The sequence below is a fragment of the Phoxinus phoxinus genome, assembly GCF_949152265.1.
Source record: "Phoxinus phoxinus genome assembly, chromosome: 17".
Taxonomy (NCBI): Eukaryota; Metazoa; Chordata; class Actinopteri; order Cypriniformes; family Leuciscidae; genus Phoxinus; species Phoxinus phoxinus.
The window spans coordinates 20233451-20253557 of record NC_136892.1 but is presented as its reverse complement, the minus strand read 5'-3'; the positions used below and the strand labels follow the sequence as shown (position 1 = coordinate 20253557).

The 20107-nt window shown below is 37.1% G+C and overlaps 2 protein-coding genes and 2 long non-coding RNA genes across 6 annotated transcripts; 2 read left to right on the top strand and 2 right to left on the bottom strand.

The window, feature by feature from the left end:
- Positions 1-1877: 1877 nt before the first annotated feature.
- On the bottom strand, positions 1878-3464 carry LOC306984473. The gene is made up of 3 exons (XR_013794549.1): positions 3362-3464; positions 2476-2647; positions 1878-2388 (listed from the first exon to the last, which is right to left on the bottom strand). It is a non-coding gene; the product is annotated as an uncharacterized lncRNA (long non-coding RNA).
- Positions 3437-15331, top strand: tgfb1b (transforming growth factor, beta 1b). 3 transcript variants are annotated; one of them, XM_079585902.1, is made up of 8 exons: positions 8388-10676; positions 10759-11261; positions 11986-12252; positions 13336-13407; positions 13484-13628; positions 13741-13891; positions 13977-14087; positions 14167-15331. In XM_079585902.1, exons 2-8 carry the CDS (start codon positions 10919-10921, stop codon positions 14212-14214), a joined length of 1137 nt encoding a protein of 378 aa, XP_079442028.1. In that variant the 5' UTR covers positions 8388-10676; positions 10759-10918; the 3' UTR covers positions 14215-15331. The 3 variants fall into 3 exon arrangements, 1 of the variants encoding a protein (XP_079442028.1); XR_013794547.1 differs by lacking the exons at positions 11986-12252; positions 13336-13407; positions 13484-13628; ... (1 more) ...; positions 13977-14087; positions 14167-15331 and adding exons at positions 3437-3503; positions 4407-4431; positions 5383-5477; positions 5668-5793 and having other exon boundaries at positions 8069-10676; positions 10759-10918; XR_013794548.1 differs by lacking the exons at positions 11986-12252; positions 13336-13407; positions 13484-13628; ... (1 more) ...; positions 13977-14087; positions 14167-15331 and adding exons at positions 4626-4894; positions 5383-5477; positions 5668-5793 and having other exon boundaries at positions 8069-10676; positions 10759-10918.
- A 1046-nt stretch (positions 15332-16377) lies between these two features.
- cbr1l (carbonyl reductase 1-like) lies at positions 16378-19374 on the bottom strand. The gene is made up of 4 exons (XM_079585752.1): positions 18910-19374; positions 18067-18247; positions 17858-17981; positions 16378-17247 (listed from the first exon to the last, which is right to left on the bottom strand). Exons 1-4 carry the CDS (start codon positions 19196-19198, stop codon positions 17008-17010), a joined length of 834 nt encoding a protein of 277 aa, XP_079441878.1. The 5' UTR covers positions 19199-19374; the 3' UTR covers positions 16378-17007.
- Positions 16527-19275, top strand: LOC306984416. Its single transcript, XR_013794539.1, has 2 exons — positions 16527-18465; positions 18531-19275. It is a non-coding gene; the product is annotated as an uncharacterized lncRNA (long non-coding RNA).
- Positions 19375-20107: the final 733 nt, after the last annotated feature.

Genomic DNA, 20107 nt, shown 5'->3' with positions numbered 1-20107 from the left:
AAATTCAATACTGTTGTAATGTGACATAAATAATAGCAACAAAAAACAAACAAACCAATACACTGCGACAAAGTGACACGAGATATACATAATAAAGGCTAGATGTCTTACGGCGGAGTCTCTAACTTCATCACCTGGTGGCCATCTTGTCACAGGCAAGCTTTCTGGCGGGCTCTGTGGTACCTGATGTAAGGTGAGTGCAAATCTTGCTGAAATCTTGACGGATTTACAAACGGTTTGGTTTCTTACAAATGTTATTAACATGGCTCATAAGTATGCAGTGTCATAACTACATCTCTGACGTTTATAACAAACCAACCCGTTTGAAAATCGGTTGAAAATTTAGCAAGTTATGGTTATTTAAAAAGTACATGCACTATTAAAACACAATGTTACGAGTGAGCGAGCTGACTGTGACAAGATGGCCGCCAAGTGCGGACGTCGACCTCCATTGGCCATAGATGTAGGCTATACACTAGATGTCGCCTTGGCTACGGCAGTTCATTGGAACGAATACGTCAATAGAGCCGCCATCATGGAACAGGGGAGCGGGAGCTCCTCCTCTTTAATGCATCAGTATCAGAGAGCCTAAGTCCATCCCCTCCGCTTCCGGCTGTGGTAGTCAATGGCGAGAGACAACTTATCTTTTTATTCCTTCTGAACTGTGCCCTGAATTACACATATGATGTTTGTCAATTTAAAAGATAATTATGAAAGTCAAGAAAGTCGTAGTTTGTCATAAAACAGAAGAGTAACATTTAGTTTTATGTGAAAATCGCTCAATGAACTACATCTCTCGTCTCGCACTATGGGAAGCGAAACAATGAGCAAGATCCGTTGCTCGTATGTGTGCAGTCTGGTGCAAAACACTCAGGCATGACGGCGTAACGTTACGATTATAACGTAAAACTATAGAAAAAATGACAGACGTTAGCTTCCGTAAAGTTAGCTTCATTCATTGAGAGAAAAGGTATGATGTCACATGTGCGTTTTTCGGTTTGTAGTCTTTTTAATTACGTATTTTCACAGTCTTATACCTCAACAGTTTTACATCAAACTGCGACTTTCTTGACTTTGAAATGTATCTTTTAAATTGACAAACATCATATGTGTAATTCAGGGCACAATTCAAACGAGATCAAAATATTTGTTGTCTCTCGCCATTGACTACCATATAATATTTTTCTGAAATAAGGTCCCATGGTGGTCCACCGGAAGGGGAGGGACTTAGGCTCTCTATGTAGGCAAAGGTCTAACGGAAATAAAATCACCCTAAATCGTCATGAATGCGATTTTCTAGTTTTTTTGGTTCGTTCCAACGGTCAGACATGTATTTATCATTGAGTCCAGAGAAAATTATTATTATTATTATTTTTTTTTAACATTCTTCCTAGTTCAGATTTCGTTTGTGTGAACATCCATACACAGCACAAAAGTCCGGCATCATCCATGAATTCGAAGTACAGGTGGAGATAGCAGCGTTACCTAGCTACTTCCTATGACAAGACCCCTGTTCCAAGATGGCGGCGGTTTTGAGCATGCTTAGAACCCCAAGGCGACATCTAGTGTATTATTCCATGTCCATTGGCCAGCAGCGCGGACGAGATTTCAAGCCTTTATTATGTACATCTATGGACACGATCCCATTCATTTCAATAGAGCGTTGGCGACTTCCGGCAACACGAGCGACAGTGACCGTTGGCGACAGAATATGGGCGTGTCAAGCGACGCGAGACACGCGACAAAAGTCAACATTATTAAGCTGCAGACTCGGAGCCTGCTGCATCTACAGATGATATTATATTGCTACAATGTTTTAGTTTGTTTTTGTACAATGTTTCAAATTCCATTTTTTCTTTCAGTTCAACATATAATGGTCTAATTAACATTATACCATGCTAACATTACAAAACCTGTTTTTTGATATTTTGAATGTGAAGCAAAACTCAAATAATAGACAAAACACCAATAATAAACAATTCTGTACTTTATTTAACGATCACCTTAATCACTGTCATCTTGCTGTAAATAGGACAAAGCAAAGAAAAAAGGAAGAAAGAATTGTGTTAGTGACTTTATTTTTGTCTTCAATTGCATTCAAAAAACCTCCTCATTTATAAGTCGCTTTGGATAAAAGAGTCTGCTAAATGAATAAATGTAAAATGTAATGTAATTGCATAAGGTAAAATAATTACTTTCTGGTAGGCAAATGTTGCTTCTTTTCTCATTCTTTTTGCAATCACCCGGTCAAATTCCTCAACTTCACTAAAATTAAAGATGAATGCCTTTGAAATGAATCTGGCTTTCTTAAAATTGTGGACTGGCAATACAAGCAATGGTAATGTTGCTGGGTTCGGCAGGGGCGACTGCATCGATGTATGGTGTACACTGGAATACAACAGCATACAATTGCACTGTCACACACAGTCTTATGATCTTTCAAAAAGCAAAAAAAAAGATGTTTGCAAATGTTACCTTCATGTTGCACTGCTCTGTTGAACTGTCCCTTAACATGTTTCTGAACTTTGGACAACTTTGTCGTTTTGAAATATATCGGGTCACAGAATGGGCAGTGAAAATCACTGCAGCATTTATTACATTTCTGTATTTCTGGAAGTGAATTCCCCGTTTGAATTGTTATATCCATCTTTAAAAAAAAAGAGAGTCAAACTCAAATTCAAAATTTAAGACCACCCCACAGAGCCCATACAGTCATATTTCAGTCAATACAAATTAAAGGAACCCTCAAAAAAGGCCAAATGACACATTCTAGCTCACATGTTAATACCATAGACTGGTTAATAGAATACATAGTGAAGGCATAGCAAATTTGATTATTAGGCAACTGTAGCCTATGAGTTGTAAATGGCTGGCAACAACTTCATATCACAGTAAAATTAATATTGATCCATTTTAATACTTACGTTTTATAAGAACTAATTTAAGTAGTCTACATAAATTATATAAAGTAAAATAATTACTCCGGCATTAATTAATTCAATAGTTTTAGGAGAAAAGTTCCGATAATTAAAAAAAAGGTAAATCTGATTAAATAATTAATGATGACATTATTTGATATTAACACATATAATGTATTTAATTGGTCTACTTTAATGTCAACTAATTTTAATCAAATTTTTTACAATGGCTTGTCTACAAAAAGTCCATGGTTAAAGGCTAACGTTAGCTATCAAAATATTTTCGGGGGAAAAAGGCGAAAAAACATACATTAACCGGCTCACATTTTGTTACAAACTATCATTACAAATATTAAATAGACTGTTCATATGTTGGTGTATCGATCAGCTATAAAGTAGTTTGATTAAAAAAGAAATCATTGAATAAAATTGACGATACTCACGTTTCGGTTCTTCGCGTGTTTATCCATGTGTTTAACCGATCCAATTTGATAGGTGGCGCTGTCTCGAAAAACGAGGGGTCTGAGAATGCGGGACTGTAGATGCAGCAGGCTCCGAGTCTGCAGCTTCATACTACGAGAGAATAGCCGTTTCTCAATGTCAAGGAAGGATCCTCGGAAGCCGGAATTTCGAGGATGCTACGTCATCGACATCCGTCGAAGGACTGTTCCAATGTCGAGGATCCTCAGAATTTCAACCAAGGGCGGAGTCCTTCGTTCGGAAAATATCCCATATACAGGAAAGTGTGCATATGTGTAGACTTCGCGCTCTTCGCGCTATCAAATCGCCCACAATCCTATGCGCGCAGCTTTGCTATCTTGTTTTAAAAAAAAATACAAAATGTCGGATGTTAGCGGAGTCGGAGCAATATGCTTTTAAATGCAAGTAGGCTATATTTACGTTACCATACATTTGTTATAACCGTCATATAAGTAAAGTTTAACGTTTAAATGCCAGTACAAATTACTACCGTATTGATAGCCTATTACAAATTATACAAATTACGTTATGGCTAACCTGTCATTTTAACAATTGTTAGCTTGTTTGCCGTCACCGGCATTTCACATATTTTACCATTGCATGTGTTTTAACAGCTAGAATGTTGCTATGGACGCAGTTCTGTTCACTCAGGCAATACAATCATTTTTAAATCAATAAACTCCTTTTGAAATCAATATTTTGTCTCAAATTATTGATTTATTATTATTGATTTATTTTGTTAGGTAGGCAGCCATGTAATAAGCGGGATAATGTATAGCGAGCCAGTTTTTACAGCGAATACAACCCTTTTAGGTTTATTCAAGACCCCTCCGCTTCGCGTTAGAGTTCGCGGGGTTTCACTGACGGACGCAACGTGCACTTGCTAGAATGTTCCATTTACGTGTTCTCTCGAATCCTAAAGAGGATCCTCGCCTAGCCTCTGAAGGAAATGACTTGGAAGGACGCGTCCTGCCAAGGAAGTATCCTTGACATTGAGAAACACCTAATGTCTGGGCCTTTCACACAGGACGCGGTATGCGCGGCGCTGCGCTATAAAACCATGTATAAAATAATGCAGAGAAAATGTATTATTTGTAAAATTCGAATGACATTTTAGTAATTTATGACAGTATGAGTGAGTTTAATATGTTGATTGATCGATCGGTAATCTAAACGATTTAATCAACTGAACACTGCTGTGGTAAAATAAAAACACTCTCCCATACACACATCTGTCATTGAAGTGCAACGGCTCTCCTCCGCTTTGCTTGCAATGTAACGCAAGCTCATGCATGCCGCAAGATGGCAGTAACTAACCTTGTCAAATCAAAACACAGAACATGAGGAAGTGGGTTGCTAAGGAAATCAAATCAAGCCTGAAGGCGCTGTAAACAGTAAACGAACGCTTAACGTTACTGGACTAATATCAATGCTCGCTTTACAATATTACCAGCTTTGCTGATCAATGAATGATTGGGGTGATTGTGTAAATCGTGGTACGCGTGCTAATTATAACTATTCTGCTTTGTTTTATGGTGTTGTGAAACCGGAAAAAGGAACGTAGATAGTCAGGTCGCTAGTTAGCTAACGTTAGCTGTTCAGCTAGTTTTAATTTACCCTAGTTACAAGATGGATAGATATCTGTAGCAAGACTTAACTAAAAACGAAAACTTGTTATATAAACCTGTTTTAGTGCACCTAAATAACCTGTAATGGTCTAAAAGTGTATTTATAGCCTAGATTATTATAGATGTTTATGAAAGTTTATCAATGCAAACAACAATGATACAGTATAAAATAAGCACAATTATGTAAACAGATAGTAAATATATGTTGGAGAAAAAAGAACAATTAAACAGAAAATATATATGAATCTAAAAACAGATATAATAGTGGAATATGCTAATGCAGTGTATGAAATTGGTTATATGACCATTTGAACAGATGAATGTGATAACCAACACACTGCATAATGTAATTTCAGGACTCTTATGGCAGAATTGCATATAATTGGGCAGATCATTGGGGCCACGGGTTTCCCACAGAACAGCCTCTTCTGCAAATGGGGTGTACACACAGGTGTCTTTTTTGTTTTATTGTTTACTATTTTATACTGTGTTAAAAACTGAAGTTTACACTTCAGTTGTAAACAAAAATGTGTTTTCCTTACATTTTTTAAAGGTGTAAAGATTGTTTTAATGCTTATTTGATGTACCAAATTTTATATAAAATATAAACTACAAAAACGTTTTCACTTTGTGCCATTCAGGAGGAGCATGGAGGCTTCTTGCTGGTCTGAAGGAAGGTCAAACTCAAGTAGACATGCCTCAAACAGGGGACATGGCATACTGGAGCCACCCCATTGATTTGCACTACACTACTAAGGGCCTACAAGGTATTTGTATTAGAGTTCGACCTATAGTAGATTTTACCAATACCAATAACTAGGTTGGACTGCACTAGCCGATAACCGATTAATCAACTGATAGTTTTTAAAATGGATTTACTGAATTAAAACTAAAATAGTGCTAAATTTTATTAACCAGAAAAACATAAAAACAAACAATACTGAATTATGAAAATGTACCATACTTTGTAAATGGAATAAAATTATACATATGAATTACACATTGATAATTAATGTTATTTCAATGTGCCTTAACTAATTTTTAACAGATGCATGAATGTTTAAAGGGATACTTCACCGTCCGTGCTTCCCTCCCTCATGTCCTCCTGAGATGAGAGATTTATGTATTTTTTGTCTAGAAAAAATCCTCTGATGATGCATCGGAGGCTTTCCTGGCCAGTGGCAAAAAACTACAGCCAGCAGTAGGAGCTAGTTCCGCATGTTTTTAACCCGCCCATAGTGGGTGGGATCTCACTGAATGTACAAATAGTGTCAGCCATCTTTTTTTTTAAGCTAAGCTAACAGGCTCTTGCTCTGTAGGAGGGGTGACCATACGTCCTCTTTTTCCCCGGACATGTTCGGCCGGGATTGCCCGGGCTCTTTCTCCCGACCGCCAAGCAGGTCTCGCTCCTCCGCTGCAGCAGCTTCTCCGGCCGTGTCCCGCTCCCCCACCATCCGCAACTGCTCCCCGCTGTACTGCGGCCCGCACAGGCAGCCACGAGCATCGGACCTGCGCACCAGACCTCGAGATCGCCCAAAATGTCTGGGACTAAAATGTTCACTACGCCTACATTATTACATTATTTGACACTGACACGTACGTGCATTCTGCTTCACACGGATCCCGACTGAGACCGAATCCGATGCTCGTGGCCACCCGCACGAGCCGCAACACAGCGAGGAACAGCCGCGGACGATGGAGGAACCCGAGGCGGCCGGAGCAGCCTCTGCAGCAGAGGAGCGAGATCCGCCCGGTGATCAGGAGGAAGAGCCCGGGCAGACTCGTCACAGATATTTACGATAAAACGGCGTCTTTTCAGTTTCGAGTCAACTAGTAGCCTATTTGTATTCGATACTGGCCTGACACAGCGAAGCAAGTGTATTCTGGGAGTTGTTGTCTTTCATCCACATGAGCCAAAAATTAATTTTCTGTCTTTTCTCAGTCTAGAAGGCACCAACTTCTAAAATAATTTAATTTCTACTACATAAATGATCCAATTTAAATACACATTCATCTTTCCAGCGGTGAAGTATCCCTTTAACTGTTTTACAGACTTAAAAATTTGAAAATGTATTGCTAAAAGTTGAAATTAACACTCTAACAAAGGCCAAAGGATTGAAATTACACACATGTATGTATACTCTCACACTTTATTTGCTTCTATTTTAGAACACTTGGTGATTATCTAATCAAAATGACAAAATATGGAGGTCACACACCGGATGTAGCGTAGTGGCTAGGACAACTCACAGATATCGCACTCCGGATGTAGCGTAGTGGCTAGGACAACTCACAGATATCGCACTCCGGATACGTCTCGTTCAATTCAAGCTGCGGTCCAAAACAGTTTAATTACCAAACATGCAAAAGTTCACTTCAAGAATGAACAAAGTGGCATAGATGAGTTTGATTTGTTTATGTTTCTGTCAGCTGCATGAACATATCAATTTGCTTTTTCCCGTCACTATCTTTAAATATGCAAATTCGCTGGCTAACGAATGCACAAAAGTGACCAGCTGGACATAAACTAAGGCAAATAGATGGTAACTATCATGACATCAAACATTTGGGTCATCGTGGGTTTTTGTCACATTATTTTAACTGCTTGATGTAATGTTAACGTCCTCTGAAATCTCAATGGCAAACATACTGCTGTTCTCCACTAATGCAGCATCTAGTCAACAAATGAATAACTTTAATGATATGAAAGCATGTGCTGTAGTTTACCGTGTACACCGTTTCTTTGTCAATGTTTTAAATCCTCATCTGAAGTGTCCTGCTCACGTCTGTCTCACGTGTCAAAACAAACGAGGTCAGTTGCGGCAGTTATTCCAACTCTAGAGGCCGCTCTGTATAATGGCAGCGCACCCTTCTCAGCCACTCCAACAATGGACGCAATTCAGAAAGATTATCGGATTTTTGCCAATAACCGATTGTTCCAGCAATCGGCTATCAGTGCCGATTAATCGACCTTAAATTTGTATTATGTTTTAGTGCCACTTAAACATGATTTAATATATAGGATGTGTTTTCTACTTCTAGGATGGCCAAAGCTTCACCTCCAAGTGTGGCATCAGGACTCTTTTGGGCGATGCCAGCTGTATGGTTATGGTTATATCCACGTACCATCAAGCCCAGGACAGCATCGCCTGCAATGCGCTACATGGCGACCGCTGGGATCCTGGCAGGATCAACTTGCCGAGATGTTTGTCGGAGGAGGACCACAACTGCGCTCGCCAGATCTCATTTACAGTGGCGCAGATCGATACAGACTCCACACGGTTGGCATGGGCACAGTTGAACTAGAGCTGTGCGTTATTCTACGCCACTTTGACAGATATGGTGTGGAGAGCTGAGAATGGACTGTGGACTGACACACATTTCAGATCAGAGATATGAGGAGTGAAAAGAAGGTAAAATATTTTGTTATTGGACAGGAGTTTTTAACATAATGTAATGTGTGAATGTAAAGGTGAATAGTTAAGTATGTAATACAATGAGTTGAGTGCAATGGCAAGGATGGATTTACGTCTACAGATTGATAATGTTTTTGTGCTTTACAATACTTTTTTAATTTAATTTTTCTACCTTTTTTGTACACTTTGTATGTTTTATAGAATTGTATTTTGTTTTGATGCAATTAAATTTGGCAGTTTTCAAAGGTGAATCATATCTGAATCAAAATTTTTTAAGTTGTTCATCATCAATGCTCGAAGGGAAAGACCTTTCAAAGAAAAAAAACTGACGTTCAGTTGTACGAGTGCATAGTTCTAGTTGGTTTTTTATCTTTATGTTACAGGCTTTTTGTAGCAGGCTCTGTGTTTTGTAGATAGTGAGATACAACTCTGTCACATTTTGCTCATTTCCTGTGTGGAGTTTTAATGAGACTAAAAAAGACAAAAGAGCAAGTTAGATCACAGCTCATATTTGGTATACTGTGTGTTTCATGTAATATTGAGGAAGGTTAAAACTTTACAACTCAAGGTTTTCGAAAACACTACTTTGTTCTCTGAATGGGCATGGAAACAATAATGAAAAAAAAAAAAACAGTTGACACCATCCTGTTTCAGAAATGGAAACATTGGCTGTTAGAAGTATTTTAATGCACTGTTTCATGTCCTGCTTATACTGAAGTGAATCAGTTCCTCTCTAAAATCTTAGACAAACAGAGAGCTGGGGGAGGGTTGTTTTTTTTTACGTTGAGGAGTGTGTGCAGTTGTCATCATTTGGTGGCTCTGCTAATTCGCTGTTAAAATCTGTCTGCTTTCTTCGAAGAGTTCTCAAGTTTGAAAGTAGGAGACCCTCTGTGGGAATTACGTCTGCATTCTGTAAACACAAGCTGCGGAAGATATTTCAACAGATAAACTGCTGTGCTAGCATACTTTCTGTGTTGTGTGATTTAACTGTTCCCTTAACATACCCAGCTAACCTATTTAAAAGTGCACTCATTTGTTTCTTACTCATTAAAAATGATTTACATTCAAATAAATGAAGGATACTTTTGAAAAATGTATTTCAAATCATGTATACACACACATGAGATAGGCTTTCGGTAGTCTAAAGGTCACGATAACTGCCATCAAAGTTTAGCACAACAACGTAATTTCCACATGAAAGTAGGTAGAGCCCCAGAGCACAGCTACCTTTTACGTAATTGTCATGTTGTCAATTGTTTTCCAAAACGTTTGCACTGGCGAGCACATTTGTTTGGCCAAATTGTGTTAAAAATGACATCATACCCATTTGTTCTTCGATTTTGCAATGGAGATTGGAAATTTCCCCATGTGGGCTGCCATTTTGAGATCACCTGACCAGGTAAACTACTCACTTTATCCTGGTTACCCCCTTTAGTATTTAACACTTTTGCTCACGTAATAAATGGCTGACTGGGATTTGCTTTTTTGTGTGATGTCCAACCCGACTATTATATCCTGTTCTCACAAATGTGAATACATTTTTTTTTATAATCATTCTAATTTTATGAAAGTTCACACTACAACTATAACAATAATGACACAGAGGAACAATATCGCTGGAATGGATTCACTTTCAGAATAATTTTTTCACCAGCTGTTGAACGATAAAACCGATGACCACCTATAAGAATCAATCCTCGTTCTTGGTATGAACAGGCCTAAGAAGGCTTTAATGTAGTATAAGTAGGTTGTTAAGGATTATTTCCTGAATACTTGTTTAATTAAGGAGAGAATTCATAACATCTTGTTTAATTCTCAATGTTTAATTCTTTGTTGAGTGGATGGCAATAGCCAGCTGACTCCAGGCATGTGAATGCCACCATGAGTCGAACTAAACACATTGCCTCACATATATTGTACACAGTGCGGGGTAAATGTTCAGGGGAAACTACTGTGCTGAAAAGGAAGTGTTGTGTCATTTGGTTAAACTGTGCTGCTTCCTTTTCCTCTTTTGTCATTCCTTGAGTTGAGAGCGAACTGTTCAGAACAAGAGGATGGCACGCGAAAATAACTGATATTACTTTGAAGCTCCAATACGTGTATTTGTTTTTTTCTGTTGAGCGGGACACAATAAACCGTTGAGGTTATCGAGAGGAAACTATGTACTGTAAATTAAGCATGGTGGCTTGTGAGGACATCTATTGCGTACGTTCATTGGACCTCTGACTTCGTTGGTGAGTTTTGTTAGTTTTTTTCCAGATCCATTGTGTGTTGTGCCAGCATCCACATCTCAGTAATGTTTGATTTCTGAATCAGGCCGTTGGGTTTGAAGCGAAGAAGACAACACCAGCTAATGCTGTAGCAATGCTAAAGTGACGACAGCATTATATCGTGAAGTGCTCGAGACCCTTTAACCATCCTGTAACCATCCATTGCCACACTCAAAGACTGAAGATAAATTCCAGCAACGCTGACCATGAGAGCGGAGAGCTTATTTATAGTATTGCAATGCCTATTGGGATTTGTGCACTATAGCAAAGCATTGTCAACATGCAATCCTTTAGACCTGGAACTGATAAAGAGAAAGCGCATTGAAGCCATTAGAGGACAGATACTCAGCAAGCTACGTCTGCCTAAGGAACCAGAAGTAGACGAGGAAAAGGAGTTAGAAAACATCCCAGCAGAACTGATCTCAGTGTATAACAGCACTGTAGAGCTAAACCAGGAGCAGGCGGCAGATCCTGTACACCAGCCTATGGAAGATCCTAATGAGGGGGGATACTATGCTAAAGAGGTTCACAAGTTCACAATGAAAACGAGTGAGTGGGTCTGTCCTTTCTCTGTCTAGCCTGTTGATTATTAAATGATTATTACATTGCCTTTTTTTAGTGTTAGAGATTGAGATGCCATGTGCCTGCCGATTTCCTCAGAGAGCTGAGGGTGTGTGCAAATTTTCTGACCACAAACAGGAAAGAAGGCTGCTAAGAGAATACTAATGAAGTGACTCAGATCCTGGATTTAATCTCTCTTGGTAAACTACAGTATCACTCATCCAATCATCCCTTGATCTATTATTGTCTCCTAAATCCATATTTGGACTATTATATGACAACACTGGTTTGGAGATGTTTTAGTGTTGGTTGCAAAGACAATGATAACAGTCACTCGTTTTGAGGTTTCCTATGCTTTTCACAAATATTATATATATTTATTTATTTGTGGTCAGTGATATTTTTTATTTATTTTTAGAAAACAAAAACAAAAAAAAGTATCACTCAGCTCCAAAATCCCTTGATCTATTATTCTATAGATTGTATTTGTATGAGTTTATTCAGATGATTATGACTAATTTGAGTTTGATTGCATTTTGTAAACTAATTATGGCTATTTTATTGGTACACATGGAGCCCTGTTGTCATTCTCATAAAACACATCCTTTGTTCTCTGCTTTTCTTTTGGCATTCCATTCTTGTCAAATATAAAAAATACATGCTTATTTCTAGACATATTTCCAATCAGTTTTGCTGTCTGTCTAATCACCAGTGAAGGAAAACCCAGAAAAGTTGATGTGGTTCAACATCACAGATATAAAGCACAAAATGGGTTCGAACTCCATGCTCTCCCAGGCGGAGCTCCGTTTGCGCATCAAGGAGCCTAACATGCCTAACTCAGAGCAGAGATTGGAGCTGTACCAGGACACGATGGAAAAGGCTCGCTACCTGAATTCACGCTTCATTTCCAATCAAATGTCTGGCAAGTGGGTGTCGTTTGATGTGACGTCGACCTTAAAGGACTGGCTGCAGAACACGGGTGAGAATCTGCTCCCTGCCACAAGCTACAGTACACCTTGCTGTATTTTAGAGCTATAAATCCATAAGCCATGTGTTTGGCAGAAACTACTGTATTATCTAACATCATAAAATTAACATAGCATGAAAAGTAGCTCATTTAGCAAAACACATCAAAAGACCCTCTCGACTGTATCAATCCTGGCAGTCTAAAAAAAAAAACCCCACTAAAATAGTTTAAAAACGTTGTAAAAAAAAAAACTTTTTAATTTACTAAATATAATAACTATAGCTGTCCCACATTTTGCACGCAAACTTGTTGCCACGTGATTTGTGACCCCCCCCCCCCCTCCTTTACACACACACACACACACACACACACAAAATAAAGATAAAAAGATACACAAAAAATCCTTAAATTTGTGACATTCCAATTGAATTGACTGCATATGAGTTAAGATATATGCAAACACGTTTTTTATTTGTTTGAAATAAGTTAATTAATAACTACAAAGTGGTGTCGGCATTGAACTAAAACTAAAATTTAAAAAATAATTGGTAATTGAAATAAAATGAAATATAAAAATAGAAAGATTAGATGGAAAAAATATGTTACTTTATTTAAAACAAATATTAGAAGTGTTGCCTTGGCAGATAACTAAAATAAACAAAACAACTAAAATAAAAACAAATGAAAGCTAAATGGAAATATATTTATAAAAAAATAATAATGAAATGACAAAAGCACATAACAAAATGACTGAAACTTAAACTAAAAAATAAAATTAGAACTGATCATAAAAATAAAAGCTAATTCAAAATTTGAATATATATTTGATTAGTACATAAATAACCTGAAATTAACACTGATACGAACCAAAATTTGCAAACCTGTCACATTCTAAACCTGTTACCCTTTCTGGTGCAGTTCTTTTTGCAGTTACATTTTAATTTGATAGATTTTTTTCTATTCAAGTTTGATGTTGACAATGTTTATTTTTACATTACTGAAAACACGGACACTGTGGTTTGTAAAGAAGGGTTTATTACATTAAATGAAATGTATGCACGAGAAATTAAACTGTCTCTAAAATGTGATTCATAGAGGCGGAGCAAGGATTTCAGTTGAAGGTGGCCTGTAATTGTAAATCTGAGGATTTTCAATTCAAAATAGCAGGTTTGTGAGTTCAAATTCAAATCCTGTATGTCTTGAGGTTGAAAGGACAAGCTAATATTGCTATTTGTGTATGCAGGTTTATCTTTATCACCAAGAGGTGACAAAGGCCCCTTAGCCGAACAAGAGCCAAAGCCCCACATTTTGGTAATGTCTCTTCCAGCTGACGGCCACAGCACATCAAAATCTCGCCAAAAACGGCAAACTGATGCAGTTTGTACCGAGTGAGCCTTTTTATGATTCAGCATGAAAGAAAACTGACATTCCTTTTATATATATGATGTTTATGTATTATATCAAAAGCCTCACAGTGTGTCACCTTCATGCTTAATGCAGAAATTCTGAGGGCTGCTGTGTGAGGAGCCTGTACATTGACTTCCGCAAAGACCTGGGCTGGAAGTGGATACATGAACCTTCTGGTTACAATGCCAACTATTGCACTGGCTCTTGCTCTTACGTCTGGACTTCAGAAAACAAGTACTCACAGGTACCAATCGGGACTAACAGATGTTTCATAACTGGACCGTTTAGCACTGATGTGTCTGATGTGGTGTGGTTTTGTTTGCCTACAGGTTCTTGCACTGTATAGGCATCATAATCCTGGTGCATCTGCTCAACCCTGCTGCGTTCCTCAGGTTCTAGAGCCACTGACCATCCTTTACTATGTGGGGCGACTACATAAGGTCAGAATTGTTCTTTATCACTTTCATCAGTGCTCAACAGAAACTTAATCTAATTCATGCTCAATGTAACTTTTCTCAGGTAGAACAGCTGTCAAATATGATTGTGAAGACCTGCAAGTGTTGCTGAAAGTGTCGTTTCTGTTTGGTCCTGATCTCGAGGCCCAGTATTTTCTGATGGGAACTATTTTATTCCTGTTCTTTTTGTTGTTGTCAACTTGTCCTTTTTGTTTTACTTGTCTCCACTGTATTACACTTAGATATTGTAGTATTGCTTGTTTTGTACTGTACATTTATGTTGTGAATAACATTCATGCTGTATACATGTTGTCATAGAAGTGGACTTATTCGTTGTTTGAAATAAAAATGCCCAAAATGTTTAATATTATTTGGCAGATACATCATATTGTGTCTTCAAAACTTTTTCACCACAGTTCAGGTGTTTTAAATTGTTTTATTTTAATATTAAAACACCTCTCTTTTTTTTCAGAAACATCTGAATAAAATTTTCCAAATGAAAACGGTTGGACAAAAGTGGACAATTATATTTCTCTCAGCTCTGTTTTCAGACAATTCTGTACTTCCGGATCAACAATAAGCATTGCTTTAACTCGTTGTTCTGATGCCTGGACTCAATTTATGCTAGTTAATACTGTTGGCAGCGAAAAAAACATATTTGTTTTTAAATACGTGCTTGCAAATTATTTTTTCATTATTTTAAAACGTACTTATTAATTAATCCTTTTAAAACACTGCTTTAATATAAATAGCTCCAATACTAAGCAATGTAGCTAAGATGTAGTAGAATTACGTTTTTTAGAGCCAGAGCTCTTGGTAACTTTATTGCTGTATAATTGTGACCACCCTTCAATGTTTTTAATGTGTGTTGAGCTGTTTTTCCCCGTCTCCACATTTGTTACAGGTGTTCAGGAAAGGCAATTTCCTGCCAGCTATTTTTTTGTGGCTTCAGAGCTGGCAAGGCTTTTGTTGTTCGATTTTATAAAGGAAGTGAATTAAAAGTGGTATGTTTGTATGCTGTATATAATACGCTGGTATGTTTGTACACAACATTTTATTTAATGATCTTACTAAAATAGCATAGAATAACAGTTAGTTAACTACAATGAATTATCCTATTTGTTAGGTGAGAAAATAATAAACTGTACAGTAGTGGCCAAAAGTGATGTGCTGGAGGGAATTTTTGTTTTAATGACCATGCAAGTTTGATTAAATCATTGAAATATGAGAATTTTTTTTATATTGTTTTTCAATATTCTAAATATAAGAGCAGAACAAAACACTAAACTTGGTTAAGGTTTTATATATATATATATATATATATATATATATATATAGGCTATATATCTCTATGATTTATCCATGGGGCTCCTTGGCCTCAAAAGCTCACAAACATGCTACAACTAAATGTGTGAATAATAAATAAATAAAACGCATACTTAATAAAAAAAAAAAAGCATAATAGACTTTAAACATGGTAACGGCATACTTTAAATCAAATTAATCTAAATATACAACCATGTGAATACAACAGGAGAGAGGCAATGAATGAGTCGAGTTTGAGGAATGAGGATTCTTTAGATTTGTGTCCTATGCTGCCATCTAGTGACACTACTGGGGTGAAGATAAATTAATGTTACTTGCACTTTTGACAAATGAATAGAAAATTAATACTGATATATTTTGGAAAATCCATCTACAGTGATTAGATTTTTGTTGATGAAAGGTATTTTGGCAATCTGAGTTTTCAGTATAATGAAGGAATTGTGTTGCAATTGAGAGCTTTTCCAGCCCTCATGTTAATTCATTTACACAATGTAAATCTTTGGCGCCCTCTAGTGGTTACACATCTACTATACTTTCCCTACGATTCAGAACTGGTTTAAAAGTGCCTATCCAGTTACAGGGTGTGACAAAGTAAATACATAAGGAAACATTTAGGTATTTATTTAAAACAAAAGTAGTGAATGAAATAAAATATTCTTGCTTTTGCTTGACTTCAGTGTTGTAATATTGTGATCATGACCCAGACAAGGTGGTTTCCTGTTTATTGAAACTGAGGGTGGGAAGTTGATTACAGTGTTTTATCACTTTTAATCCGCTAATAAACTTTCATCTTTTAGCTGGCAGAGATATAATTAATCCTCTGCAATGAAAACTGCTTTCTGTTGGCCAATAAGGTTAAGATACCGCCAAATATTACCAGTTTATAAGGCTTTGTTTTCTCAAACGCAGAGTCTGAGCCAATAAAAGCTTGCATCATATCAGTGTTGTTCTACTTCATGTAATAGTGAGTGATAAGGCGGGTATGTATGACTGTGTATGAATTGCAGGGCACAAAAGTCAATCTTGTATAATACAGTTAATATTTCTCTAACGAATGCTTCAAGTATCCTAAAACAAGCACATGACACCAGCAGAAATAACATTTGCGCATGAAGAATGTCATTTTAATCATTTTAATTGTTACTTACAATTCAAGATCACAAGTTGACAAATATTTTGGCAAACAAAATATTCATTTAGCTTCACAAATTAGGAATGTATACAGAGATATCAGTTTGTGCAGATAGTAAAATCTGCTCTGTGGAAGAAGGATTTGAGGCCAAAATCTGTTTATCTTCTATTTATCTTAGTGAGATAAACAAAATGACCCAAGAATCTGAAAAGATACTGAACATCTGATATGGAGAACTCATAAACCATACAATTTACTTTCAAGGAAACTGTGCCAAGTACATACCAGAGCTTTCTAAAATGTAATTTCATGTACAGTAGTAGAAGTACAATTTTACAGTATGCCTCATAATGCCAACATGTCAGTATGTTTTGGAAAAGTCAGATGTAATCATGACATAATTTTTTTAGATGGAATGAACTGATGTTGATGACTGTTTTCTTCACTCTACCATTCCTGTACAGTCTTGTCCCACACTAGCTGTCCATGCGGCTCTTTGGCTCCTTCAGGCAGCATGGCCAGATACACAGGAGTTTCTGCTCCTTCCTCTGGACTCTTGGTAGCATTTTGTCCGGCCATGTCAGTCCGCACCCATCCTGGACAGCAAGCATTCAGGAGGATACCATCACCTGGCCTCGTCTCGCTGAGTACTCGAGCCTGGATCTTTGATAGCACAGTCGCACCAATCTAAAAAAGAAGACAAAACAAAAACAATTCCTTTTCTGACAGATTTGTGGGCCTGCTTATTGCAAAAATACACAACCTAGCATATCATGCTCTTGGGATGTTAGGGGCTGCATCCGAAAGCTTAGGCAGCTGAATTGTTGCCTTGCTGGCACTGCCCTATCAGCAAATGACTTTGCAGGCTGCGTTTGTGCATGAAGGGACCACACAAAAACGGATTTTGGACAGAATTCTAAGGCAATACACCGGTTTAATGATCTACAACAAAATAAAGGGAGCTTTGGTGATAACTAAGTGAATATATATATATATATTTCTACTAATTTCTTGCTAAATGGAAAAGGTTGGTCAAAAACATATACATTTATACACAAACTGACCACCAACTGCAACTTTCAGATATTTTTTAGCTCAACTGTCATGGAATGGAATGTGCAGGATTGTGGGATATCATAAGGAAATCAATCAGATTAAGGTATCTCAGTAGACAGGATCATAACATGATCATTGGATTCGGACATGCCTTGTTACCTTTCTACCTCCGTATGCTGCTAGGGAGGCAATTTCCCCCCCTTTTCGGATGCAGCCAGGGACAAATAAGGATGCTTGTTACCTTGGTGGTACCATAGGCAGTGTTTGGCCAGCCCTGAGCCGTATGATCCCCTGTCTGTGCAGCATGAACAAACTCTCCCATCAGCAGGCACAACTCCTCCTCTGACAAATCTTTATTTCTGAATCTGTCCAAAACATAAAACAAACAAAAAAAACTTGATTTGCTGTTTACTTTACCTTATCACTTATTATAAACATTGATTCACACACTTTGCCTGTAGTTCAGGATTGCACTGGTCAAGGGATTTCTTGCTAACAAAGCTGGACACATTGGCCACTCGAGCATTGGGTCGAAGTATCGGCAGAAGAGCATGACACACCCACAGTGTTCCCCAAAAGTTGGTGCGCATGGTCACTTCAGCCTGTTCTCCAAATGGCTCTGTTGCTGACTCTAGATAAGAGAAGAGTTTCAAATAGATGTAAATGGATGCAGAATGCTTTTGCATTTTTGCAACAAAATAAAAAATGTTGAATGGAGAAAAAAAGGTCTAGAGACATTTTGTACATTTTGAAATGAATGTTTACATAAAAATATATATATTAAAAATGACAATGGAATGCAATGTGGAATGCAAAAAAAAAAAAACACAAAACAAAAAACCATTTAATGTCTGATGTTTAAATGTATGTTTTTAATGTAACCTTCTCCCTTTAAATACTTTGGTCAGTTCAAGAAGAATGTATGCAATTTGATTTACGTTGAAAGAATTAAAAGAACATTTTTATGTCTATCCTTGTATTGGTTAGGAATTGTGTTTATATGGGATTTAGAAAGTAATTAGTAATAAGTAATGCAATAATTTTTTTTTTTTTAGAAATTAGCCTTCTTAGTACAGTAATGTTATTACACTGCTGAGGATGTAATTAGTAGAAAGGTAGGCCTACTTTTTAGAGTAACTTACCCAACACTGAATAGGCCTAATATAGGCTAATATAATATAGGCTATAGAATGTTTTAATTGTTCTTTGACACTTTTTTTTTTTAAACAGAGCATTTAAGGCTTAAATATATACGCAGGTCTGCGTTGAAAAACAGAACATTTCAAAACTGACGTTTGAAGGCCATTCCCGCGTTGTTAATAAGAACATCCAGGCCGCCGTACTTCTCCTCCAGAAACTTCTTGAGTTTTAGAGAGCTTCCTTGGTCACAAACATCAAGTTGATGGAAGATTACGTTTTTGCACCCCTCCGCTTGCAGTCCAGCAACAGCCTCTTGTCCCAGTTTCTCATTCCGTGCAGTAAGGAGAATATCTCCTTTGAAACCTGCCTTGCACAGCCCTTTAACAATTGCCAGTCCGATGCCCTTATTTGCCCCTGTAACTACAGCCACTTTTTTGGACATTGTGGGTTTCTATTGTCTGCCGTTAAGCAAAGAAATGAAGTCACGAAGAATCTGCACTCTGGTGTTTAATGTTGAAATGCTAGTTTCTGAAATGTTCCGCACTTGCGAAGCGCATGCTCCTCCTCTAAAACGGTCAAGCTCAAAAGAAAGTGCAAGTCATGCTTACTTTTGCTTTCATTGATAACATGATTGATAGCTTTTTTATTGCCTACGCTACGGGTAACTTAAATGCATTATGTTATAAAAAAATATTATATATGATATTGAATGTTATAAAATAGTGTTGTTTTAATAGTGTTCTAACCCCCCCACCCCTCTAAATATTTTTTTGGTGAATAGCCTGTCTATGGTGGAACTTTAAGATAAGTTACCAATCTAGGTGCAAAGGAATGCTTAATATCTTGGGTAAAAGCAAACAAATGTAACAAAACATTTAAAATTGGACAGGTTTAAATATATATAGGCTATATATATATATATATATATATATATATATATATATATATATATATATATATATATATATATATATATATATAATCTTGATAATAGTGTGGGTCAAGAGGACATGTAGAGAAAGCCTTAAAGACACAATATGTCTTGTTCAATTGTGATTTTTGTTAATTTGCTGCTATCTGCTGTTTAAATAATGCAAATTATTTTGCATGTGGAATCTCAGGGCAGCAGGTGCTGTAAAAGTATTTAATTTGTAATTAATTTAATTAAAGCTACTGTGGTAAAGCATTGAAAAGGATGGCCATTTGCATTTTGTTCTATTTTGTCTGTCTTTGTTGCTTATCTGCATGTTATGTGATTTAAATGCAGGGGGACATTAAACAAATACATAAACAATCCAGATCTTTCCACATTTAATATGGATTTTCTGATTCCATCAGCTTTAAGTCTTTC

Bases quoted from the DNA above. Each gene is read 5' to 3' on its own strand.
- tgfb1b (XM_079585902.1), top strand. From the start codon at position 10,919: ATGAGAGCGGAGAGCTTATTTATAGTATTGCAATGCCTATTGGGATTT. The intron at 11,262-11,985 runs GTGAGTGGGTCT...TCTAATCACCAG, and splicing joins CAAGTTCACAATGAAAACGA to TGAAGGAAAACCCAGAAAAG. The intron at 13,892-13,976 runs GTACCAATCGGG...GTTTGCCTACAG, and splicing joins CAGAAAACAAGTACTCACAG to GTTCTTGCACTGTATAGGCA.
- cbr1l (XM_079585752.1), bottom strand. From the start codon at position 19,198: ATGTCCAAAAAAGTGGCTGTAGTTACAGGGGCAAATAAGGGCATCGGA. The intron at 18,248-18,909 runs GTCAGTTTTGAA...TCTCTTATCTAG, and splicing joins CGCGGGAATGGCCTTCAAAC to AGTCAGCAACAGAGCCATTT. The intron at 17,248-17,857 runs GTAACAAGCATC...CTTCTTTTTTAG, and splicing joins CTGCCTATGGTACCACCAAG to ATTGGTGCGACTGTGCTATC.